Here is a 26183-nt window from a genome sequence, read left to right on the forward strand (position 1 = left end):
TGCAGTGCAAGACTGATCAGAGGATCACAGGAATACCTCATTGGCAGATTCATAAGCAAATCAATAAACAAGACTGACTGACTCTTCTCAAAAATGCTTAACATGCCTTCTGCTCCTTTGGTTGGCAAGGAAAAGCTGTGCTTGCTGGACATCTTGACATGCCTCAGATGCAAACCAGAGGCAGATATATTACATTAGAAACGCATCAGCCACCCTCAAAAGCAATAGTCACCACCAGAAGCTTTCTATGCTCGATCAAATATGCTTTTGTGCATGGGAGCAGTATGGAGCACAGAACAAAACAAAAACACTCAAACGGACGCCGATTCCTTCACTCAAGCCATTACAGTCATTTTACTATGGAAACATGCCATTCATAAAAACAATCAAAATTAGTTTGTGAAAAGTAATCAAAATATTGGATGGGGTCACAGCTTTCACCAAGACAGTGTCAGTATTTGTTTTAACTGTGAAGTGCTCTCCATCTTTCCTTGCAATTGAAGCGGCGAGTCTACAACAATGGGCGACTGTAAGTGGAGCCGTCAGACTTGAGCATTAGCCGGCCGCGTTCATTCACAGCTGCGAGGGAGGGGGAGTATTTGACTGTCAACACATTGCCCTCGGGGCACAGACAGCCACTTGTACACATTTCAACCAAAACCCCCACAGCACAGCCAGGACAGGCACTAGGCATAGGCAGACAAGGCGGTCGCCTAGGGTACCTAATGCAGGGGCACCAAGTCCCACAGAATTAGAACATTATGCAATATATTGCATTAAACTTTTACGTTGACAATGCTCTATCAGATGTCTGACACCGTGTTAATACTAGATGCCAATTCCACAAAAAAGAAATAGGGGTGCTCAAGTCACCTAGGCCCTAGTGCACCACATTGGCTAGAACCGGCCCTGAGCACAGCACAGCACAGCACAACCGTTCTCAGACGTCCCATTTAGCTGCTATGAACCCTAGCTGGGCTGGTCTGCCATATGACCGGCGTCTGAGATCCCTCTGTTTCCCTCTTGTCCCTGATAGCTTTATGAGCCACCACACGTCAGAATTGGAGGGTATATTAGCCTCCCACCGACCCACAAAGTGGCCCCTTGTTGGCTCTTGTGGCCACAAAACATGAACAGGTCCTTTTCTCCAGGCCTGTGGCTTTTCACGGCTGACGGAATTATGGGCCCCTGAGGACTAGTAATCGATACACCCCTGAGCGCTCATTAGGCTGTGGCAGTCTAGCGGACAACATTAGCATTCACTAAATGCAATCAATGCCATTCATGCCCTGAGGTGTTGCTAACAATTGTCCAAACTTGACCCAACAACATGCAAAAAAAAGGCAAACACATTTTATGCGTAACAGACATTTGCACTGTGCTACTTTTTGTTGTTGTTTTTTTTTTCAATTAAACAGACCGCACACAGATCCTGCATACTGGATACAAGGAAGACGTCTGAAAAGCAGACGTAATATCCACACATGAAGAGCATCCTTACTGCGCTTGATTTGATGTTCAGGGTTTTTTTGTATTCCCTGACCAATGAGGGATTGCATTTCCCCAAAACTCTTGAGAAGTACTTAAAGGTGTATGCCACTATTTTGGGGCTTAATGCAATTAAAATCGTTGCCTGGGGTTTATAAATGTTGTAAAGTGTCTTATTTTTCATGTTAAGCATTGTCTTGCTTTAAGACAAGTTAAAAGAGGGAATATGTCACTAAGCTAGTGAAAGTCAATGGATCCGTGTAGCATTGTAGCATGCTACACGGATCCATTGACTTTCACTAGCTTAGCGACATGCTCCCTCTTTTAACTTGTCTTAAAGCAAGACAGCGGCTTACATGAAAAATAAGACACTTTACCACCTTTATAAACCCTGCCCAATGCTTTTAACTGTATTAAGCCCCAAAATAGTGGCATTCCCCTTTAAATATGAGGTTCCCCCAAGGTAATACATCGATATCAAAAATAGGTCTCACATCATCTCTAAAATTGTAAATATACACTATTTTACCTCGCACATACATTTTGTGTGAGCATTTTATTTGAATGTGCGAGAAAAAAAAAAGATTGTATGTCACCCTATAAAATGAATGCATGTACAAACTTTTAGTGATGTGATGTATTGCCTAGGGGGAACCTCATACTTAAATGTTTTTGGGAAACGCAGTCCCAGCCTATTTCTCCAGATTTCACCTTTCTTCATTCCAGATTCCACCCAGCGGAACTGAGCCATCAGCACAGCAGTTCATGAAGCCTGCACCTTGAAGATGAAATTAGTTGCCATGCCAACTGGTGAAGTGGTAACCAATAACAACAGTTCCTGGTAGACTTAAAAATGTCAAGAAAGGTAGCTGCATATAATTGGCCATTGCACTCAACAGTATTTTTCCAAAGTGTCCCTTCCTTCACAATTTTTAAATCTTGAAATGGTTTACCGTCTCTTTCAACCCTTGGATTAAAATTACTGTGGCAGCTTTACGCAAAGGTTCCAGAGACTTTGAAATGACCTCAGAGTAACCACCAAAAGAAGGAGAACGAAAACGAACAAAGCAAGGCTTTTGCCAAAATTATGAAACGTGTGCTATTGCATTGTTCAAAATAAAATAAGGCCATCGCTCAGCACAACCACGCACCCATGCAACACATAATCCCAATACTTTCACTACTGTGAAAATCAAAACAACATCAAAACTTTATACCCCTTTTTGAGTGAATAACTAAAGTTCAAAAACTATGGCTATGAACTCACATAGTTAATGCCCTTTTCATGCACTTATAGGTCCCATTGAAAAGTCGAACAGAGGTTGTGTGAGTAATCAGCACTGGATGTGCACCTCAAATCTCAACAAAATGATCTCGTACTAATTATGCATAATTATAAATGGGGGAATTGTGTAGAACTTACTAAAGGAGTTGGCAGCCCTTCAGAAGAAAAAAAAAACACATAGGAAACATTAAAAGAAGGAAAATGACTCACAGAGATCTCAAACACCTCCTGGGTGTCATCCAGCATCTGGACGCGCACGGCGACCTGGCGCCCGGGTGGCATGGTTGGGGGCCGCTGGCCGGGCTCCAGGGTGCTGATGCCCAGGCTCTCAGGGGCCCCTAGCCGCTGGCCCGCATTGGACGGCCTCTCGTCTGGCTCCACCATGGTGCCTGTGATGACGAGGGACATCAAAAGGTAGTTAGTTAGGACGCAGGGAGCAGAGAAGCAGTCCGCAGCTTGACACATCATACAAAGGCAACTGTAAATGGCAATCATAGTCAGAGAGAGACAGAGAGAGAGAGAGAGAGAGAGAGAGAGAGAGAGAGAGACAGAGAGAGAGAGAGAGAGAGAGAGAGAGAGAGAAAGAAAGAAAGAAAGAAAGAAAGAAAGAAAGAAAGAAAGAAAGAAAGAAAGAAAGAAAGAAAGAAAGAAAGAAAGAAAGAAAGAGAGAGAGAGAGAGAGAAAGAGAGAAAGCGAGCACGAGAGTGAGACAGCGCAAGAGAGAGCGAGAGAGAGCACCAGAGTGAGACAGCGCAAGAGAGAGCAAGAGAGAGCGCGAGAGAGAGAGAGAGAGAGAGAGAGAGAGAGAGAGCAAGAGAGAGCGAGAGAGAGAGAGCAAGAGAGAGCAAGAGAGAGCGAGAGAGAGAGAGAGCGAGAGAGAGCAAGAGAGAGCGAGAGAGAGAGAACCAGAGTGAGACAGCGCAAGAGAGAGCAAGAGCAAGCGTGACATGAGCAGCATTTCCTCCATGGGACTGATTTAGACGCGTTCCACTGTCATTACTGAGGTTGTGCTATATGCGGCTAGTAGATCAGAGAACAGAACAGTACCTCAATATGTGATGGTCGTTACAGTCCACGTTGTTACCATTACATCAGCACTAGCAGCCATAATGTGCAGTTAATGCATTACAAAATGGGGAACAATATTGTACCGAGTTGATGTTCATTAACGCAAGTACAGTTTATTGCACAATAATTTAACTTTATATCAGGTTATTACATGATGTGATGTACACCAACAACTAAACATTGAATGCTGAATATAAAATTAACATAAAACAATTCAAATGGTTTAAACCGGAGAGGGAATTACTGGACATCATGATCTTCCACCTTGAACTTTGGCAATAACATTGTGGTGTTCTACACATAACTTAGATAGACAGGCTGGGTAATGTTGTAATGCACTGAGCTTACAAACTTCTTTGTGTATGCTCTAGTCTAGTGCTTTGTGCAACTGGCGGGAACGCCTTCCCAATGACAACTCTTTTGATCTTCAAAAGACGACGCTCAATGGCTCCTTTGTATCCTTCCATGTTTCTGTTTATGAATCACCAGGGAGACGTTTGGGAATCGGCCTGCCCTGTGCAAACAGCTTATTTGCTTAATTATCAACACTGCGTAGGCAGGCTAAGCTACACACCGTGTTTTCATTCATTCACTTGCAATGTGGTGAATTCTTGTCATCGCCATGTCGTTGGTGCGAAATTATACAGAGCTTGCTTGCTCGATCTTTGGCAGGTCGCTCAAGGGATTAATTTTCATAATAAAAGGGCAAAGCTTTTCAGAACCAAAATAACAATATGTTGAGCAGAGAGAGAGACGATTAGGGGGGGGCTACATCATTGTTCTGACAGAAAGCGGCGCTATGGGAAAATCCGAAACACGGTCCAGAAAATGTTGCGAGCATCACTTGAGAAAAAAATGATCTGCATCAATATCAGATTCAGATTCAGATAGACATTCAGGCTGCTGGGTCGCAAGCAAAGGAGCGCCCCGGAAGTTGGGTATAAGTAAGAATAGGGAAAACACTTCTTTAAAGGGGTATGCCACTATTTTGGGGCTTAATACAGTTAAAATCGCTGGCCAGGGTTTATAAAGGTGGTAAAGTGTCTTATTTTTCATGTAAGCCGTTGTCTTGCTTTAAGACAAGTTAAAAGAAGGAGCATGTCGCTAAGCTAGTGAAAGTCAATGGATCCGTGTAGCATCCATTGACTTTCACTAGCTTAGCGACACTCCCTCTTAACTTGTCTTAAATCAAGACAACGCTTAACATGAAAAATAAGACCCTTTACCACCTTTATAAACCCCCAGCCAACTATTTTAACTGTATTAAGCCCCAAAATAGTGGCATACGCCTTTAACAAAAAAAACACATCAGCTCAGAGGGGCCGATTGAAAAAGAAAAGCCAAAGGAGGTGTCTTGAGTATTCCAGGCGACAAAGACACAAGGAAACTGTTCCTCAGACAGGGGGGAGAGACATGGTGCCTCCTCAAAGCAGATCCTTGGGTCTGCATGGAGGTTCCCACATGGTTTAAAAAGGTGAATTGACTCCGCATGGGGATGACAAACATGTTTATCATCAGAGGTCTGGTCACCCTCTATGCAAGAGGAAATCACTGTGGTACAACACTGTAAAACCACACCCCCTCCTCATGCCATTTTCCTTTAAAAACAACACAAATCCTGCAAAGACACCAACCCAAAGGGTCTACATCATATGGGGAACAGAAGGGAAACGTAAAGGGTAAAAAAAGAAAGAAAACAATTTTACAATTTCAGTGTGATCCATAATTTTGCACAGGCCAAATTAGACTGGTGGTCCCAACTAAGTGACAAATGTGTTGAAAACGAAACAAATCCTCAGCTGTCAGTCATCATGGAATCATTGGAGAGAGAAAAAAAATGTCCGTCTACATCACGGGTGTGGAAATCCCCAGTGCATGAGATCATGAGGCAACCTCCATGAACACAATCATCACATCACACTCCAGACATGACCCCCAGCTCTTCACAGACACCTCTCAGCCCTAACGAGCAGCTGACACTCGCAATGTACCAGAGAGAGAGAGAGAGGAAACTGCCAACCACACAACACCAACACCAACACCACCACCACCGCCAACACCACCGCCAGGTTAATGAGGCATTCCTACTAAACAAAGAGCACCTCAGGGGGTGGGGAAGGTGAGGGCTGAGACACAGCACGGGGTGGATTCCAATATGCAGACTCGTGTCCTCCTCCGTCTGTGCTTGCGGCCTCGCGTTTCGCTGACGCCCCGCCTTTGTGGAGAAACCAATAAAGTTTCCCCGCTGTCAGCTTAACTAGCCACAACAACTTTTGGGGGACTATTCTTCATTCACCATCCCATTTGCAAATGATAAAATGACTATATCTTTTGCGAGATATTGAAATACACAAGCAGGCAAGGTAGGACGGGAGTCTGAATATTAGAAAGAACACAGAGTGGAGAGGTAGAAGAGGGGAGCAGAGAGGCGTAGGGTGGAGAGGTGGAAGAGGGGGGCAGAGAGGCGTAGGATGGAGAGGTGGAAGAGGAGGAGAGCAGAGAGGTGTAGAATGGAGAGGTAGAAGAGGAGGAGAACAGAGAGGCGCAGGATGGAGGGGTAGTAGAGGGGGAGAGCAGAGAGGCGTAGGATGGAGGGGTAGAAAAGGAGGAGAGCAGAGAGACGCAGGGTGGAGGTGCAGAAGAAGGGAGCAGAGAGGCACAGGGTGGAGAGGTAGAAGATGAGGGGAGCAAATAGACGCAGGGTGGAGAGGTAGAAGAGGGGAGCAGAGAGGCGTAGGATGGAGGATTAGAAGAGGAGAGCAGAGAGGTGTAGGGTGGAGAGGTGGAAGAGGAGGAGAGCAGAGAGGCGTAGGATGGAGAGGTAGAAGAGGGGAGCAGCTGTTCCACTCCGTCTGTTCGGCAGCATGGTCTGGTTGTGATGCACCACAAACAAACAAAAAAAGCCTGCTGGTGCCTTAATGGAGAGTTGATGATTCATGCTGCCAAAACACACAACGGATTGCTGTATCACACCATGACAGCCCAAGTACAAGTAAATACAGAGTGGTGGGGGTTAGAGTGGCATCAAAACCTGGAGTGGGAAGAGAGTATGTACCGGTAAGTGGCTGGTTGATGGTTGGCAGGGCTCTCAGAGGCGGACTTTCCATTAGGCAAACCTAGGCAGTTGCCTGGGCCCCCAACCAAATCGGTCCTTCATAGGGACCCCAACCGATACAGTAAACACAAAAAAGTAGGCTTGATCTTAATTTGCCACTTATGTCAAGTAATCAAAAGATATATATGAGAAAACACACTAAAATAGCACCAAAAGCCAGAATTGTATATGTCTATATAATGACTTTTGAGGGCCCCATGTTTATATTTTGCCTAGGGCCCCAAAATGGTCAGATCCGCCCCTGAGGTCTCCCATGAACCTTTTTCATCATCAGCCAACATGGCTAGAAGAGATTAATCTTACTAGCCAAACACATGCTCAGAAATAGGTCAAAGTGGCTACAGAAAGTAGATATTCTTTTCTACCAACCAAACTGAAATTTCACCTGCATTTGGCCATTTGGCTGGTACTAATTCAGAGCGCTGGTGGTTGGTGTGGACTGGAGGACGGATGAGAGATGTGGGGTTGCTTTGTCAGGAGCCTCCTACTCCAAGACATGTTGGGACAAGCTGAGGCCAGACGCCAAACATGCACTAGCCTACAAAAGCACAGTGTATCACTCAAACACCCACACCTGCTAGCATGTACACACAATTTTAGCAAGACAAGCTGAGAGCAGGAGCCAAAACAAATGTGAACCATGTCGTCTTTGTTGCGCCTTGTAACAGACAAATGAGGGATGAGAACATTTAAGTGGCACCAACAGTGAAAATAACTATCGACAAGCCACAAGCAGACGCCAAAACAAAACTGAACCATGTCGTCCTTGTGTTTTGCAACAGACATGAAAAGGTTAAGCAGCATCTACAGCTTAAAAATAATTGAATACATGTACTTACTATGTAGTCACTATAATAAAAACAAAGACAAAAAAAGACCCAAAAAACAGTGTCTGTAATAAAAATGACCTGGGGAGCATTCCAAGAACTGGGATTAGTAGATAACCAGGTTAACTTAACCTTGAGGTAGTCGTAAATCATACAACAGAAGAGCCTGGATGCCTTATTTTCTTAACTTAATCACATTTGTGGGGTGTTTATTAGCAGGTTTACCACTTCCTGTAGGTCAACTTAGCGAGGTTTTTTTTACACAGGGACCATGTTGGAAACAAGTGTTTACGCTTTTACATATTATCCCTTGGATACCTTTTGTGTTCCTATATCCATAAACAAACCAAACCAAACCAAAATCCTGTAGGTCAACTTAGCGAGGTTTTATCACTAAAATATAAATATTCAAGGAATACCCGCCTGTTGTGCTCGAAGGTTATGGGATCAATTGAGCTTACACGTTTACACAACTCCGCACAAACAATTAATTTGCACATTATATCATCACACCGTCTTAATCCCCCATGACACAACAATGCAAACCCTGACTAGACTGCTACATTGATGAAACAAGAAACAGTTCACGTGAGCCTTGACAGACGCTTTACCAAGTAGCCCACAAACTTTCCACACAAACTAATTTAATAGAGACACAAGTCATTCAAAGCCAAGACCTGCTGTCTTGCATGAAAGGTCTGCTGAGCACATTTAAAATAGAGGAATGAAATATGAGGTAAGGTAGATATGAGGCAGAGAGAGAGAGAGAGAGAGAGAGAGAGAGAGAGAGAGAGAGAGAGAGAGAGAGAGAGAGAGAGAGAGAGAGAGAGAGAGAGAGAGCTTGCCACGGACATACACGCTTAACACAAACACTCTTGATAGAAACCCTCTAGTGCAGGGGTCCCCACCCATTCCAACTTGGGGCCCACTTGAAATGTTCACAAATGTCAATGGCCCACCTCACCTCTGACACTATAAACAATGCAACTCTATAACAGCCCACAGCAACACACACAGAACTATCATTTATATTTTCAGAAAAGGATGTCAGGGGCCACGTGGAATACCTTCGCGGCCCACTAGTGGGCCCTGGCATTTGGTTTGAGAATCGCTGCTCAAGTGATCCAATGAGGTCTGCCTGTTTGCACAAACAGAGCAATAAAGGGGCCCATTCTTCCCTGTCTCGGGGCCTCAGAGCCCCATCTAAGTTACTGGTTACACATTTTAAAGTGAGGGAGCGTAATTGAGAGTTAACTCCTGAGGGAGCTCCACTTCATCACCTGTACACAGCTGCTTTATGCTGCCACTGCCACATAGCCCTTTGAGGAGGAGGGATTTTATTGGAGGAGTAGTTTAACCCTGTGTGACGGAGGTGTTCCTGCACAGTTCGTCCCCCTCGGGGCGCAAACCTGCCACCTAGTCAACCACATCTGTCCGGCAATGGGAGGCACAGTACGAGGGCGCTGAGCTAAAGGGCCAGTCCGATAGCCCAACACACTACCGCACTGTATTGAGGCTTCGGGAGGGAGGTTTCAACTAACGTTCCACGCCACGATCAATCTGCTAGTTGGCCCCCGTTACACCTGCACATCCAAAAATGTCCTGGGAGCAGGACAACCACATGACAAGATAAAAATTAAGAAGTCCGCTTCAATCAGGATTTTTTTTCCCGCTGCCATTTTGTAATGTTTCAGGTGAAAACTAACTGCCTTCAGATGTGGTAAGAGGCTGTGGTGGCTTTGTTTACACTGAGGGATAAACCCACAAATCTTTTCTATTAGAGATTTACAACTCACTCAGGGTTAACTTAGCTGGGCTTAGCGAACGCCCTTATCCACCTCAGTGATTCATATAGGCTACTGAGGGCAACATAATCAAGTACAAGAATCTTTATATTTCACAAACTTGATGACTAGGATTTTGACGCTTTAATCTTGGCCCAGGCATAAGACAAGATAAGTTCCTTCTGCTATATTTGGACTCAAGTCCTGTGATGACATGATTAATCCATGTGTCCATGTGTACCTTGAACTGCAAGACATAGGGGTGGGTATCGGCAAAGGGTTCACGATTCGATGCGCATCACGATACACATGCCACGATGCGATTCTATCACGATGCATTGCGATTCATGTACTACTGTGATTCATTGCGATATTTACTTCAGTAAATGTGTAAAATACAGCTTATTTGTCAGTTGCTGTGTAGCTTTCTTAAGTCAGTTCATTCTATTTAAGCATTCTATCATCTGGGAGAGAGCTTACATCACAACAGAAATATTACCTATTCTCTACTGAACAAAATAACCCGTGGCAAATCAAATTTTATTGTTATCAAATAATCAATTGTCATGAATCCATGCAGTATATTGAGAAAATAAGTATCACGATACCTTGTCATGAATCGATGCATTGTATCGTGAGAGTAAGTATCGCGATGCATCGATATGACGATTATTTTGCACACCCCTACAAGACATAGGGCAGCATAAAGAATGGGACAAGGATAAGGTTATATGGCAATATGCAAAGGCAAATCATGACTTCAGAATGGCAGACTAGTCAATGCCTTTAAACTCACAACTGATGGTCAATGCTACGACTTCTGTTCAGATTTGTCATTGGCATGGAGTGAGAGGCGTGTTGTGGTGACCATTTCCTCTTTAAAACTTTAGGCCTATAGGGAAGGGAACACTTCCTTGTAGACTGAGGGCTGAGAAATGACTAATCTCATAAGTCACGCCAAGTTACTCTAGAAACCCCTGCTAGGGGACATGCTGTGACAAGGACAAGCCAAACAAGTTTTTAACTTCCAAACCACATCAAGTCATCACACAGATATTCCAGTGCAGCCATACCTTTCAGGGATCTGCCCTCCAACATGAAAGCAAGCGAGTAATTTAATGCCCGTGCAAAAAAAAACCCCTGAAAGTGGTTCCAGGTCCCCTTGCTCAGTTTTCTTTGTTCATGTCATGACAACCAAATTAACATTTTCACAGAACGTACAGAACAGAGATCCAGTCTCAGAAATGACGTCACATGGTATAGGGACATGCAAAAAGTGGGGTTTACTGTGAATAGATACAGAGAAAAGATAGGTGGGTGACACACAGTCATTGGGTGACACCTGATAGGTGTAGCCATTGTGGAAACACATCCCGTTTCGGTGTATTGTTCTCTTCGGAAGGTTTCACATTTAGGCTACTGTTGACAAAAAAAGAGGTCACTCGCTACAACATGCACAACAATTTACCATGCCAGATCGCACCTCTTTAAAGTGATACTGTCCCATTTTTGGAAAGAAGCTTATTTTACACCTCCCCTTGAGTTAAGTAATAGGGTTTTACCGTTCTCCTGTACTTTCAACCGTTCTCTGGGTATGGCAGTTCACATTTTACCTCCAAGCTAGCAGTTAACATTGAGTCCTATGAGACCAGTTAGCCGCCAGCTGGTCTCATAGGACTCAATGTTAACTAGTACAAGCAGCAGCGTCTGATCAGCCATGGTCATGCTGGTTTCTGAGTTAAACTGCTGTGTTTGTATTAGTAGGAAGTATCAGCAAGGCACTGGTCACAAAACAGAAGCTGAGGAGGTTCAGATAGGCCTCCCTGAATTACGATGCTGTGCTTTGTTTCTGTTTGCTTGTTTTGTTTTTCAGAAAAGAAGCAGAACAGTGGGCTACATGAGCCATGCGGAAAATCAACAATAATAAAACAAAAAAACAAAATAAAAGGCAGATAGGTCTGACTAAAGTGCCAAAGCCATAAATCATTTTAATGGGACTGTGGGCGGAACAGGAAATAGTCCTGGGTTAGTTGTCACCTATAAGCCGCCAGCAGTGCCAGCAGCAGACCAAAGTTTGGCAAGTGTTGGTACGGGTGGTTTACATGTGTAAATCTGCTCATCTCTATGAAACTCGAAGGTCCCTTGGTTCATATGGCACCATGAAATGTCAACACAATGACTATTATAGAGTGTAGCTGTTTGTGCGTAAAATGGAACACATCAAAACCCACATAGGCCAAGATAAAGACAGGTGCGCACATACACAGAGACGTACATGCATGCAGTCATGCACACACTTATTCACACACAGGCCTATTGGGAAGTTTAGACACGGGCACGAAGGATACTGTTTGTTACATTTTCCCAGGTCCCGTTTGTTTATTTTGCCTTTGAACTAATAGGCCTGTCATTTCCAATTGTCGTGAGGAGGAGCAGGGAGTTTGGGACAGCTGTCCACAAAGGTCGCTGCAAAGGCACGCACTCACTGTCCACTGTCCAGGTAAATCAATATCAGTTTTCGCATCGTGCACACTCTCATTAAATTACGTCCAATGGCATTTTCCTATGGGGAATTTAGCCAACCTATCCTAGGCCACACTTTTGCGCGCAGGTGAAATGTGTGACGAAAGGCAAGGGGTGATGTCATTATAAAAAGACAAACGCTAGTCTAATGTACACAGAGATCTTTGGCGCACACAACTAGGGAGGTCATGGAGGGGTTTGTTTGTGTTAAACCTTTGGGATGTCAGATTACGCCTGTCAGACCACTCACTCATCGCGCACGCCAACGTCGACATACGGCATAATGTTCACAATGAAGGGTGGCATCAGTTTCATTGAAACACAGCCTAATGTTAGGGGGAGAGCTGTTACTAAATTAGAATAAATCCCACCCGATGACTCTTGCCGTGCCAAGTCTACAACAGCAAAGATGACCCTAATGCTGGCTTCCGCCTTAGCCAGGGCACAGAATGTAGGTTACCAGAGTAATCCCTAGGTTAAGATGTTAGTAGGCTAAAGAGTATGGACGCAATACTAGCAGCACAAGATGAGACCCAAAATTAGAACCAATCTCCTCTCATTCAGGAGGCCCTCTATGTTGCACGAAAGAAACAGCGACCAGTTGTTCTGGCGTAAAAGTAGCAAGTGGTGGGAACGTTCGGCTACAAATCAGTGACTGCAACTATTCCACTATCTTATCAACCCGTGCCTTGTACCCTTGCTTTGTGGAGTGTCTCTGATCTCCGCAACAGTAGCCTAGAACTACCACACGGAAAAGAATGTTGCTGAATGCATTCATACCTGCTCAGGGACGAAAATGCGCTCCCAGGGAGAAACCCTTTGAACAAAACGCAAGATGAGTGGCACGCAAAAGAAAATATTGGAGTAGAATTCACATTCGCACCATCATCGGCTTGCTATGCGTGTTCCGAAAACGCAGCGCCGACTTCCAGGGAGCTACTGTAGCATAACTTGGCGAGTATTGTGAATGGGAGTCTTCGGGATGACGTCCACCGTAGGCTAGTAGGACATAGCGACGCGTGGCACCTATTCTGGGCGCCAGAAGTCTTACACCAATAGTCTGTCCATCTCACAATATTTTCTAAACAATGTAGAGTACAGCAGTGAACAGCCCTGCTAAGATAAGTGAAACCAGTTCCCCGCTACGCGAACCACATCGCGACGCACGGCTTACCTTGGAAAACACGGCGGTCGTGTTTATATTCCACGTAGAGTAAATTCCAATTGAGGACGTGGGCTGTTCGAGTCAAAGGGTCTTTGTTAAACCTCACAATTTACTATTAGTAACTCAAATGGCAAGAGCGCCGGCAAGAAGCGTCCTCTCGGTCGCCATGTCGAAGCGACTTTACTATGGGGAGGGTAGAACTGAGACCAAGGGCAGATTCCAATTGAGTTCCCAGAGCAGAGAACAATATGGGTGAGATACTGCCTCCTCCCGCCCTTGTAGCTGGCACTGCACTTGGATTCGCTTTTTGTTTAGGCAGCTCTAGAACCACCTTGTGGAAGCTTTTTGAATAGACCATGATGAAGAATGTCCAGAGAAATTAGGAATGTCCAATTATGAGTGCACTTAATTTGAAATTAAATGATTTGGGAGGGGATTGCGCTTAGGCTACAATTGAATTTGGTGTTACTGCTCTTGCCTACTCAATAATATTTGCAATATCACATGGAGATACAAAGTAGGTCTACTACCTGGTACTTTGCATCAGTTCCCATGGCACTCTGGACATAGGCCCTACCTCCAGCTCTCAGATGTGTCAAAGTAGAAGTAAATTCGGTAACACTATAGAATAGTGGATGCAAAAAAAAGCATTATAAAGACTTAATAAATAATTAACTATTGATGAATAAAACATTAACAAACGTTTGTAAATGGCTAGGAAATGTAAACAAATGCTTGTAAATGACTAGGAAATGCTATGTTAATATTTTACATTTATCAAACATTTACAAGTTGCTTGTAAATGAATAAAATACTCCGTTATAAGGTGTGTAAAATCTTGCAGATATTATTTGTAGATATTTTATAAAGCATTAATAAAGCTTAGTTAATAATAAAAACATTTGTTAATGTTTTATTCATCATTAGTTAATTATTTACTGAGTCTTTACTAAGGAACATTATTATAAAGTGTTACCGTAAATTCATGGTGCAAGTACAGCACTAGCACATATTACATAGCTGTTACACCAGTTATTCCATTGTACCTAATGAAGATGTTATTGAAAAAGAAAACACTAAAACCCTTTCAAGGACCCGCCACAAACTTGATCGAAACAGTGCAGTCAGCTGATTGCAAGACGAGTACACAGGTCTATTGATTACTCAGATAATTTACCTTGTGTTGGAAGGGAAGGTTTTTTTAATTCACTTTTGACAACTCAGACAGTATTTCAGGCGAGATGAATATTTTATTTACAGAATGAGAAAGACGTGTAATCACTGCTAAAGCACTATTTGAAGCTTCTCTGAAGACATCATAAAATATTCTGGGAAGAACTCAACCCAACCTGGTGGCAACTTAAGGTTACCCAAAGAGCCTTTGGTTTTTTTGCTGTCTGAGATTCTTCAGGGCTCTTCAACGAACTAAATTTGTTAGAAGTGGGTTCCACAATTAACTATTAGGGGGTTCTTCCACAGTTGAAAAATGAAGGTTTGTCTTTTAGTTTGTAAGTGTGTAGGCACTAGGCAGGCTTCGAAAACAAGTTGAATTCAAGTCTGCACACAGTAGCTCCGCTGAAGATTTATTCAAGTCATACAACCTTTCGACTCAACAGGGTCTCGTAGAGTAGAGTAACTTTATCAGGCTCTCCTGCCTGATGAAGACCCTGTTGGGTCGAAACGTATGACTTACATAAACCCTAAATGCAGAGCTACAGTGACTTCAATTTTTTCTACTGTCAGATACACCTTTGTCCTGCACCTGGCCTGAGCGAGGTGAGATGTGCCTACTCTTACTCTTATGAAGTCAATACTCGGAGGACATGCAACAAAAAAAGCAGACAGTCGAATGTGTGACTCCCAAGAGAAACTTTATTGGTCAAGATAGAACCCCAAAAGATCTCCTATTCTGATGTCCATGAAGGGGTATAGACAAGCCTTTGAGACTGGCTTGAATAACACAACGGGCTGGTTAAAAAAATAAACCTGCAGGCGGTGCCAAACCCCTTACTTTACATCAACAGTTTCCACAGGCTGAACCAATCTACAGTGAGAGCCCATTCGAGTTTATTCTGTAAATCAACTACTTGATCGGCGTTGGTTGTACCCAATACACACCGAGCTCCATGATGCTGCAAGACATGACATCATCCCCAACCCCTTCCCCATAAGAATTCTCATGTGCGTGGTCACCAGGTGAGCAAGCCAAAGACATTATGTTAGCGTTTCACAGATTCACTAACAAACAAATCAGCACGGATGCCATTTCCTGACAGACATCTGACTTTTGCCCGTCTCGGAGACAAACAAACAAAAAGGCCTAAATACAAAAAGAAAACAAAACAAAAAAAACTGCCTGACAGCACAGCGAGCCATGATGGTCTCCCTACAAGGTCAACCCCCCCCCCTTACTCGCCCCCAATGGTTACCCACCATGCACCAAGTCCAGTACAGTCTAATTTCATCACATTAGATCCCTTTACGTCCGTTCCTGCCAGGTTTTGAGCTGTGCAAAGCCCGTACAACAGAAAGGGGGGGTAGGGAAGCGCTCCCGTTTGACTACATCCATAGACGCAATATGGCATTTAAACAGAGCACGACTACACAAGTAACGGGTTTTGGGTGAAGGGGAGGGTGAGCAGAAAGTAAAAAGGGTTGATTTTATTTTTTATCTGGGTTTTTGTAACTAAGATGAAGATGTATAATGATGACCCCTTGTTAGTTTGTTTTATCGCCCTCCCCCCTTATTTTGTTATGGTCATTTCATCCAGGAGAAGAAAACCAAACACTGGGGGTTGGAGGGTGGAGGGGTGGGGTGGGGTGGGGGTCTCTGGACTGCTCCCCATCCAAAAGTACCCATAAGGGTGGACTGGACAAGTCATTCGCTCACAGACACACGTACGCATACACACACAGAGGGACCTGGGAAGATGCCTCCAGCTGGGAGTAGACTTGTGAGATTAAGATTTTTCTTTTTAATCAGACCAAGCAAGAGGTGCAGAGGTCCAGATTATATACACACACACGCGCGCACGCTACAAGTTCATCGCTTGAAAAGGGAAAGACCAGTCTTTTTGAAGATGTTTTTTTTTATCCCCAGTGTTAGGATATCATGTGTTTTTTCGTTTTAAATCACTATGGGTGCTGGCAGAGGGATGGCTTGACGCTCAGGCGGTGTTGAGCAGGTCTTGCAGGGCCTTCTGCTGCGTCTCGTCCAGCGTGGAGACACACTGTGTCCATAAGCCTCCAGAGACCTGGGAAAAAGAAAAAAAAGGAAACCGGAGTTTAGTTTTAACTTGAGAGGAAGACAGCGGAGCAGCACAGATGCAATTATTTTCTTCTTTTAGTCAAGTGCACAACATAGGAACAGAAGTTTAGGTTCGACTATAGAGTAGAGGGACGACTATAAAACTCCCACACACTGATCGGTAAACTATAATTCCTCTCCAACACTTCTGCCAAGTGAGACGTGTTTAAAAGAGAGTTGTACGTAAATCAACCACGATGCAATTTTAGGAATTCTCTTTGTGTATTAAGGCGTTGAAAGAGACAAACCTGCACTTGGCGAACGACATTGGCCAGTCTTTTGCTGCATCCGTCTTCTCCCCGAAGCGATTCACTCGCAACGCCGTTGGCAATAATCACAAAGATCTTGGGCAGGTTGGCATTGTCAGGACCAAGAACAATGGGATTATTGCTGCAATGGGAAATAAAAAAAAGTTAAGTCAATTTATTTTACTACTGATAATCTTGTTTACTATTGATTTGCCACTGCACTTCAAAACCATAGCCTTACAAGGACTTGGGTTGAACTCAAATTGTGGGCATGTAACAGGCAGAAAAATTAACCATGGGCAAAAACAGTTAAACTGGTTTAACATCTGAACCAGTCATGGAATACCCAATTGGTTAAGTTAATCAGGAGGTCGTCATGAATCCTCTAATAAAAGAGCTTAGAGATCGGTTTGTCTTTTTTTTTTAAAGATGGCCTGCCGACATTTCTTAATTAGAAGAGATACCACATTCTGTAGGCGAACTTGAACAGGTTTCTCGCTTTAATTAAATGAAAAATGGAAGAAAAAAAATCAGCACCCAAAGTCAGCTCCCGTTTCTTTTAATTTTGTAGTGACTTCGCCAGTCCTGCACTCAAAATGTTGAGACACATGGACATGTTTTTTTTCTTTGTAAAACCAGGAAAGTATTCCAAGAACTGGGCTAAGTAGTATACCGGTTCAAGGTAACCTTGAGGTAGTGGTAAAACATCTAACAGAAGAGCCTAGAGTCCTCATTTTCTTAACAGAATAGCACCCGTGGACTATCTATTAGCAGGTTTTACCACTTGCTCAGTGTTAACTTAGCCAGGTTTACCACTTGACCATGTTCATGGAATTCCCCCCAGGTTCCTCACAAAACAATGATGTAAGAACACCCCAACAGGTACGAGGGGAAAAAAAAGCAGCGCTCACCTTTCAATAAGGTCACACAGGAAGTCGAAGGTGTGGACCGCCTCCTCTTTGTCCTCGTTGAGTGGCAGCCAGGAGAGCCAATGGGGAAGGACCTCGTTGACGTTCACACACTCTGGTCTAAACCTCATGATCTTGCCCACAGCAGAGATGCAGTTTTCTGTGGCGTTGACGTTCTCCTTCTCTTTGGACTCCGCGGCCTGGATGACTCCTACCAGGAGGGGCATTGCCTCTGAAGAACCCAAGTGGACACAACACGTTAGGCTCGTCAATGTGAGACAGTCTTGAAATTAAGGAATTTTATTTGGAATTAAATCAAATTAGTTCATTTCAAGGCTGTTTTTGTCGTGTTAGAAACTGGAATGTCAAAATTCGCCCCATCCCGCAATGGTGAAGAATCTTTAAAATTTGGTGGTGATCTGGGTCACGATCCGGATCCAGGATTTTTTTTTAATCACTTTACATTTTGTGTTTGGAAATGACAAAAGGAAAATCAAAATTCGTTCAGAACTTTGTCTGTCAGCATGATAACTCAGACAGGCAAACAGACTGACGAACAAACCAACGCAACCGAAAACAACCTTCTTGGTAGAGGTATATATATATATATATATATATATATATATATATATATATATATCTATCTATATCTATATAGCTATATATATATAGCTATATATATATATAGCTATATATATATATATCTATATATATATATCTATATATATATATATATATATATATATATATATATATATAAAAAACACTCATCCGTTGCATAGATGTACAGTATGCACAAACCAGGGTGCCTACAGATATTCCTAGGTTGAATTTACTACTTTTTACTACCTTTTAACTACCTCCAATTTGTTTTTTTTACTACCATTACAACATCAATCTTAAACTGACTACAGAAATGAAATGGCTTTCCAACGCCTATTAATAACACACATTAATAATGTTTTTTTTTATTTAACAAGTTAATCATTGAGTGTATGTGTTAGTACAAGTTAATGCAGGTATGTTTCAAACATTTCTCAACAATTCACCATTTATAATAGTTAAATAATAGTGCTGTGCACTTTTAACAGAAGAAGTCGCTCTTCTCAGAGAGTGGGAGGAGAGAAAGAACCAGCAGAGCACCTTGAAGTGGATTCCTGTAGTCAATGTCCACCAGGGCTCTACTAACTTTTTGCGCTGGTTGCACTGGTGCGTCTAAAAATTGTTTTCAGGTGCACCAGCACAAAATCTAGGTGCACCCAAATGCTCGGTGTGTGAGAGTCTCTGTGTGTGTGTGTCTTTAGCAGAATCAGAGAAAATACTACACAGGATATGACAAAAATGGCAGTCATTATAGTTATGGCAAAGTTTTAGTGATTTGGATAGAGAGCACAGAATCCATAACCAGCCTTGACTACCAATAGCAGACCTTCTGTAACCCTTAGGGGTTCAGCAGGCGTTTTTTGCAGGTGCCTTAGGCTTAAGCCAGGGATGTCAAACTGAAATTCAGAGGGAGCAAAATTAAAATAAAAACTAAACTTAAAATTCGTTATTTTTAAAAAGGGACTACAATTTCATATTTAAAAAACACTCTTATGGTAGCTAGATCGATAGATAGGTTGATTTTTGTTTGTTTAGGTGGAAACCGAGGTGAATCGGGATTTGCCCTCCCCCATTCTGGATCGCTCCGAATGATGATTGTGGCATCTTCGCAAGCGCTTCGAACAGGAGCGTCTCTCTCTCTCGTCACGCTCTCTCTCTGTCTCGGTGCATGAAGGATGCCTTGCCGACAGATAGTACGTCGCTATCAAAAACATCTGAGAACTCCCGGGAGACTTCGCGTGTCAACTCTTGACAGTGACTGAAACGGGTCATTCTTTGCGCTTGAATCTTCCGCGTGAATTCTATCAGTGGCCGCTGCTGTTTGCATTTCGTTTCCCTCCTTCTCGTCCGTTTCAAAACTCCCTGATTTGGTTGAGCACCACCACCCTAGTCGCTAGCACATTATGAACTCGGGTAGTCGGAACATTTTATTTTGAAAAGTCGGGCTGTCAATCAGCGCAAGGTGCAAGGGGTAGAAAGCCAGAGCAGCGGAGTTGAAGGAATGGCCGCAGTTCCAAAAACTTTTTTTATTTTTTGATGGGCTAATACCTACTAGCACTACTGCAGAATGTCTAATGGCCATTAAAATGGTGTTTAGCATTGTCAATTCATTTTGTTTTTGGCTGGATGCACCGGTGAAAAAACATTCAGCCTCGCATTCTTTTACTCGACCGATTTGTTACATTTACCACCAATATTACGCACCATGTTACGCACCAATTTCCACCGCTTCTAACTTCAGTATTGTATGAACAACAGCTAATCTCAAACAGACAGTAATCATGGAATTCATGGAATTACGTTTAGCAGACCTTTCACTGTTTCACATCCAACCAGGTTAGTCGCGTCTTGCAGAACGTAGGCTACAAAATGCCTAGCAGCTTCTGTGGTGCAGCTGATGTCTGACGCCTGTCAGTCAGCTGCTAGTTAACAACTACCGCTAGTATTAGCACAAAGCTAAGTCAGTTGACCCAGGGTCCTTGCCGCCGCATAAAAATCAATTTGCCGAGATTTGAGATCACGTTAATTAAACAAATTAGAAAACACATAAGACCATGTTGTAGGGAGTCAGGGAAAATTACTACCAGTTGAGATGTGGCTTACTACCTTTTACTACCTTTTACTGGTCATTATTTTGGACTTTTTCATTTACTACCTTTTACTACTTTTTACTACCCCGCGGGCACCCTGACAAACACCACTCGCGTCCCCAGCGCACCTGTGCAGAAAGGTCTGTAGCTCTCTCCTCCGAACTGGGCCATGACTCCCACGCCGTAGGCGGCCGCCTGCCGCACCTCTGGGCTGGTGTCACACAGCGACTGCATCATGGGCCGCAGGAAGTACTCGGCATACTTGAAGGACGAGGGGCTGCAGTGCTCCACCACGTCGTCGAAGATGCACAGGCCCCACTGCCTGTCTGTCCACGGCCTGTGAGGACACTGGGAGAGGAGAGAGGACAGAGAAAGGAGAGGAATAAGACTAGCACAGCAATGTAAAAAGTACCCCTATTAATAGTCTAAGATGCACAGGCCCCACTGCTCGTCTGTGCTTGGGTCTGTGAGGGAACTAGGAGAGGAGAGGTTTGCTCCAAACAATCAAAAGATCGTTTACAAAATGGCAGTACTTCTAGTATGCGCTGTACCCATGGGTGGGGAACCTATTTCTCTTGCAGGTTTTATTTCATGTGAAACTGCATAATATGAATCACTAATATAATTTCTAAGACTGCATTTACGTATATTTCAGTTTGGTAGGAGTCGTAAGTTGTAATTTTGACACTGACCATTATAATAAGACAGCGCATTAGCAACGGCAATACTTACGATGAGATTTACGATGAGCTGCAGGAGCTGCTCGAACCAGGGGAGCACCTTCTCCTTGTAGCTGCTGAACAGGGAGTGCAAAATGTCCGACACCTTGGTGAGGATGTAAACGTCGTTCTCATCCTGAAAGGACACAAGGACAACTCAGAATACAAGCAGCAACAAAGTACTACAAGGATTTTTTTTAAATAAAAAAACCCAACAACCAAAAGCCGTGCTATTGTGTGTACAAAAATCACCTCATCTTGCAAAGTCTCCTCCACTTGCTCATCATAGTCCTCATCCTGTCGTTTGGCTGAAATGAAGAGCAGAGAAATTCAGGTGATGGACAGGAACAGAAGTAATTCAGGTGATGGACAGGAACAAAAGTAACTAATTTATTTAGTAGATAATTTCCAGAGCCCATGCTTGCCATTCACAAATGTTACCTTTTTTTTCACAAATTCAGACCTACAACCACGCCAAGTGTTCATTATGACTTGGGGTATTTACAATTCATAGACGAGTTGATGGATGTTCTAAGTGGGGTTTTTTTGTTTGTTTTTGTTTTTTTCATTTTTGGTTACCAGTTTTTTTTTTTTTTTTTTTTAAATGGCTGCAAAATGTACGCAGTAAACATTCATGAAAAGATGACATTTGTGAATGTGTAGCACACATTTTGAAAACAAACAGCCAAAATCCCATGCCAAAATCCCAGCCAAAGACCCAAATTGCTAAAGCATTTTATATGAAGTTACTGTAACACCAACGAGGTCAAGCAGGGCATTGTTTAACAAACATATCAAGTATATCAACTGTGCATCGTTTAGGCAGATTCTTTAAGTCAGTGGTTCTCAAACTTTTTCAGATCGAGGACCACTTTGTCCCCCCAAAAATGTTCAGGGACCACCAGTCAATTGAATTGACAGTTGTCTGGTGCTAATTTCGATGCAGATCACTTACTACTTGCTCACATTTACAAGCCTGATTTATTGTGGTGAAATGAGACTTCAGCTATGGTCAGCTTTGTAATTATCTTACAAATATTGTCTACTGCTAGCTTGTCTTGGAAAAGTAGAATTCCCCTCGCGGACCACCTGAGCTCTGTTATGGACCACTAGTGGTCCCCGGACCACACTTTGAGAATCACTGCTTTAAGTATATAGAGATATGCCAATGTAATAGGTTGCTATGGGCACCTAACATGACCAGGTTCCGGTCTGCCTAAAGGGGCGTGTCATAATACTCCTAGCATTGAATAGAACAGTCCTTAGGTCTGCCTAGAGGGGGATTTCCCCCCCTCCCCCTTGCAATAATAGAAACCGGAAACAATGGGCCAATGGAACCTCTCTCTCTCTACTCTCTGGTTTAGGTATAAATCACTTTGGGGGTAGCACCTCACCTTGTCTTAGTTCTTGGTTTTTAAAGTGCTCCTCCAGTTTTCCCTTCAGAATTCCACCCAGCTCCTCAAAGTGCTCGTTGTTCAGGCAGCCGTCTCCCATCAGCTCGATGCACTTGAAGTAGAGCAGAGCAAGTTACAACATAGAATACATTTGGTGCAGTCGGTGGAATTATGGTTTTTAAAAAGAAAATGCATCAACGACTATGAAAAGCCAGAGTATCCATGCCATGTGATGAATAGATTTAAGTTCTCTCTACAGTAACACCATACAGTATATTTAAAAAAAAAAAAAAACACACACAATAAGACCAGACACACACACAGAGAGCGAGAGCGAGAATAAGAGAGAGCGAGAGAGAGAGAGAGAGCGCGAGAGCGAGAGCATAAGAGAGAGAGCGCGAGAGAGAGAGCGAGAGAGAGAGAGCATAAGAGAGAGAGAGAGCATAAGAGAGAGAGAGCATAAGAGAGAGAGAGAGAGCATGAGAGAGAGAGAGAGAGAGAGAGAGAGAGAGAGAGAGAGAGAGAGAGAGAGAGAGAGAGAGAGAGAGAGAGAGAGAGAGCATAAGAGAGAGAGAGAGCATAAGAGAGAGAGAGAGAGCATAAGAGAGAGAGAGAGAGCATGAGAGAGAGAGAGAGAGCGAGAGAGAGCGCGAGAGAGAGAGAGAGAGAGAGAGAGAGAGAGAGAGAGCACGAGAGAGAGAGAGAGCACGAGAGAGAGAGAGAGCACGAGAGAGAGAGAGAGAGAGAGAGAGAGAGAGAGAGCATAAGAGAGAGAGAGAGCATAAGAGAGAGAGTGAGTGTAAGAGTTCTAAAGAGAGCGAGAGAGCAAGAAGATTTGCAGGTGCTTGGTAACTACCTTGGCAAAGGAGTGCATGATCTCCGACAGCACGTCAGAGTCCGGCTCGGTGCCAATGGCCTTGATGAGGGCGTCGCACATGAAGTGCCACATCTGGGTGAGGTACTCAGGGCCTCGCACCCGCGCACACTCCAGCAGCAGGGGCATGGACTCCGCTGCAGCCACCCGCACCCGTGAACCAGCACGCCGTTAAGGAGAACAAGCCACCACACTGTGGCGCACTGGACATTACATTAGGCAGACGTGTGTAAGTCGCTTTGGTTTAAAAAAAAATGTACAGGAAATGTACAGAACAACAAATGCAGATGCTAAGCAGGGTTAGTTTTCTTGCCAATTACAGACGACAGACAGAGACTAAAAAAAGGAATAAGTTTACCCATTAGTTTGACAAGCACATTGACATTATTTTCTGTGGTCTGGCCTTTATGAATAAGCTAATCCAAGTGGCAGCATTAGAGCACATTGTAGCTCTATGAAAGGTCAAAGTGACAAGCAGGCTAAACAGAGCATCGGCTGAAGCAGTGTTGGCAAACCCAGTCAGAGTGGAAAGCCCAGACACGGAATAGAGCAGCCATATTGTTCGATTCTTGTAGTCAGTTTTAGTAGAAAAGCTTCTGAGCGCCGAGAGGTCATGGACAGAGTTAATCAGGGTAGGAGTTGTAATTGTGACTACAGGAGTATAATTAAATTCAGGCAAGCTGGCAGTCCCATTTTCCTCTGTCCCTGACTTCAGATTAGGACAAAAAGGATATCATCATGAAAGTAGAACTTCAGCAGAGGGACCATCAGCTTGACCACCTGCTCCGTGTACTCCACAAAGCCCTCCTTCAGCTCCTTAGCATAGCACACCTGACAGAAACACAGTTCAAAAGGTTATTTTAAAAAATAAATAAATCGGAAGGTGAAAAAGTGGATCGCACTCGGGTTCCTCTGCTGCCATGTAAATAAAAAATAAAAAAGAAGAAAATAAGTGTAGACAAACGTTTCGGCTGTTGCCTTCGTCAGTGTAGACACTGGAGACACTGACGAAGGCAACAGCCGAAACGTTTGTCTACACTTCTGCTGCTATGTAAATACAAAATAAAAAGAAGAAAAGAAGAACCCGAGTGCGATCCACTTTTTCACCTTCCAAGTTATTCAACTGGAGACGCACCACACGGAAGAGCGCGGTGTATGAACTACTTCTGCAAAAATAAATCAATCAAAAACAACAAAAAAGAGAGATGAGAGTGTGCTGCCTTGGGTGTCAATCAATACTGCCCTACAAAGGCAAAGTGCAGCAACTACACCACCATGGAAACAGCGATAAGGCCTTCAAAGCCTTGGTGTGAGGTTGGATATTATAGTTTCTGCAAATTTGACATGGCCATATGTCTATAACCGGCCGGGCACCATAAGGCTTGGTCACAAGATGTAAAGGTGTCATGAAGACCATTTTCAGTCTAAACTCAACATTGACAAAATGTGTAGTTACTGCACTTTGTCTTTGTAAGGCAGAATAGTATAGCAGGGTGACTACAGGTTTGACCAAGTCAAAATTAAGACATTTTAAGATTTTTCAATACCATTTTCCAAATAAAATTAAGACCAACTCGCGGCGTTTACAGGTTTTAGCAAGTCAAAATTAAGACATTTTAAGACTTTTCAATACCATTTTCCAAATGAGATTAGGACCAACTCGCAAGATCAAACACGGGTTCAAATGAAGCACAAAAACCAATTGGTTATTTACATTAATGTAGCCGTTTGAAAACACAAAACTATACACAATGAAACTTTACACTAAATAAAATTCAATAATGCGTTCTAAATTACACTACATGGCTACAACTCCCGATTTCCGTCGCAAAGTTCATCACATGGCTGACATAATTATTCCTCCCTAAATGAAGCTCCACAAATTTAAGACATTTGGGTTGAAAATTTAAGACAAAATAAGACTTTTCAAGGCCTTATTTGGCGAAAATGAAATTTAAGACTTTTTAAGACTTTTTAAGGACCCGCGGCCACCCTGGTATAGTGCAGGTGCTCTTGAAGGGGAAGAGGGAATCAGAAATGTCAAAGGTAAAGGAGGTCCCGCGGCAACTCTTGTGCATATGGCACAAATTTTAAAAAAGGCCCTAATAGCAGAGTACAATGAAGATTATTGCTGCACATGCACCTTTAGATCCATTTTCTCGGGTGGTGTGAGAAGACAAAAGCATAGAGGGTTTACAAAAAGTTTGGGACCGTGACGAATCACCCATGTCTGTCTGGAAGTCTGTTCCCGAGTTCGTTACATCAAGGGCATTTTCGTGTATGAGGGTCGTGATTATTGTATTGAACCGAGAAATTGCGATATGCAAAGTCACAATACTGTATAGTGATGCACCCTTTCAAAGTTCTGTTACCCTTCAGTCCACAAAACAACCACGTGATATTGATTTGAAGAAAAAAAAACTATTAGTACCCTCGTCACATATTCTACCAACAAAACATGAACTCAACTCACGATTCGGTTCGTATCACACATTTCAAGATTCAATATTCAGATACAAGATTCAAGATAAGTTTATGACGTCTTATTATAGGTTTGAAGCCTATAAAGAGTACAAATTGTTGTTGTGTTTTTTTATGTCCTCACAAAAAAAAAAAGAAGAGTGCAAAGAATGTGCCTTGCTGTCTTCAGCATGAATTCAGTAATCTAACTGCTTGGTGGAAGAAACTACTGTGGAGTCTGGTAGTGTGAGATTTCAGGCTTCTGTACCGTTTCCCAGATGTTAATATAGTAAACAGTTCATGGTTGGGGTGACTAGGATCAGCC

The 26183-nt window shown here is 43.2% G+C and overlaps 2 protein-coding genes across 5 annotated transcripts in view; both read right to left on the reverse strand.

Annotated features, from left to right (window-relative positions):
* LOC134459878 (FERM, ARHGEF and pleckstrin domain-containing protein 1-like) overlaps positions 1 to 13490 on the reverse strand; it is a 120462-nt gene extending 106972 nt beyond the window's left edge. For 2 of the 4 annotated variants that reach the window (XM_063212368.1, XM_063212364.1), the window contains exons 1-2: positions 13265 to 13489; positions 2984 to 3162 (exon numbers count right to left, since the gene is read on the reverse strand). In XM_063212368.1, coding sequence (XP_063068438.1) covers positions 2984 to 3157 — 174 coding nt within the window. In that variant the 5' untranslated portion in view covers positions 3158 to 3162; positions 13265 to 13489. The other 2 variants (XM_063212367.1, XM_063212366.1) reach the window with 2 other exon arrangements.
* Positions 13491 to 15107: 1617 nt separating this feature from the next.
* The window catches only part of kpnb3 (karyopherin (importin) beta 3), a 32801-nt gene continuing 21725 nt past the window's right edge, over positions 15108 to 26183 (reverse strand). The window contains exons 18-26 of the mRNA XM_063212369.1: positions 24133 to 24229; positions 23381 to 23553; positions 22525 to 22636; positions 21383 to 21438; positions 21144 to 21266; positions 20540 to 20759; positions 17722 to 17950; positions 16811 to 16952; positions 15108 to 16509 (exon numbers count right to left, since the gene is read on the reverse strand). Coding sequence (XP_063068439.1) covers positions 16423 to 16509; positions 16811 to 16952; positions 17722 to 17950; positions 20540 to 20759; positions 21144 to 21266; positions 21383 to 21438; positions 22525 to 22636; positions 23381 to 23553; positions 24133 to 24229 — 1239 coding nt within the window. The 3' untranslated portion in view covers positions 15108 to 16422. The remainder of the gene's footprint in view (positions 16510 to 16810; positions 16953 to 17721; positions 17951 to 20539; positions 20760 to 21143; positions 21267 to 21382; positions 21439 to 22524; positions 22637 to 23380; positions 23554 to 24132; positions 24230 to 26183) is intronic.

This window comes from Engraulis encrasicolus, chromosome 12 (genome assembly GCF_034702125.1).
Source record: "Engraulis encrasicolus isolate BLACKSEA-1 chromosome 12, IST_EnEncr_1.0, whole genome shotgun sequence".
In the NCBI taxonomy this organism is placed as follows: domain Eukaryota; kingdom Metazoa; phylum Chordata; class Actinopteri; order Clupeiformes; family Engraulidae; genus Engraulis; species Engraulis encrasicolus.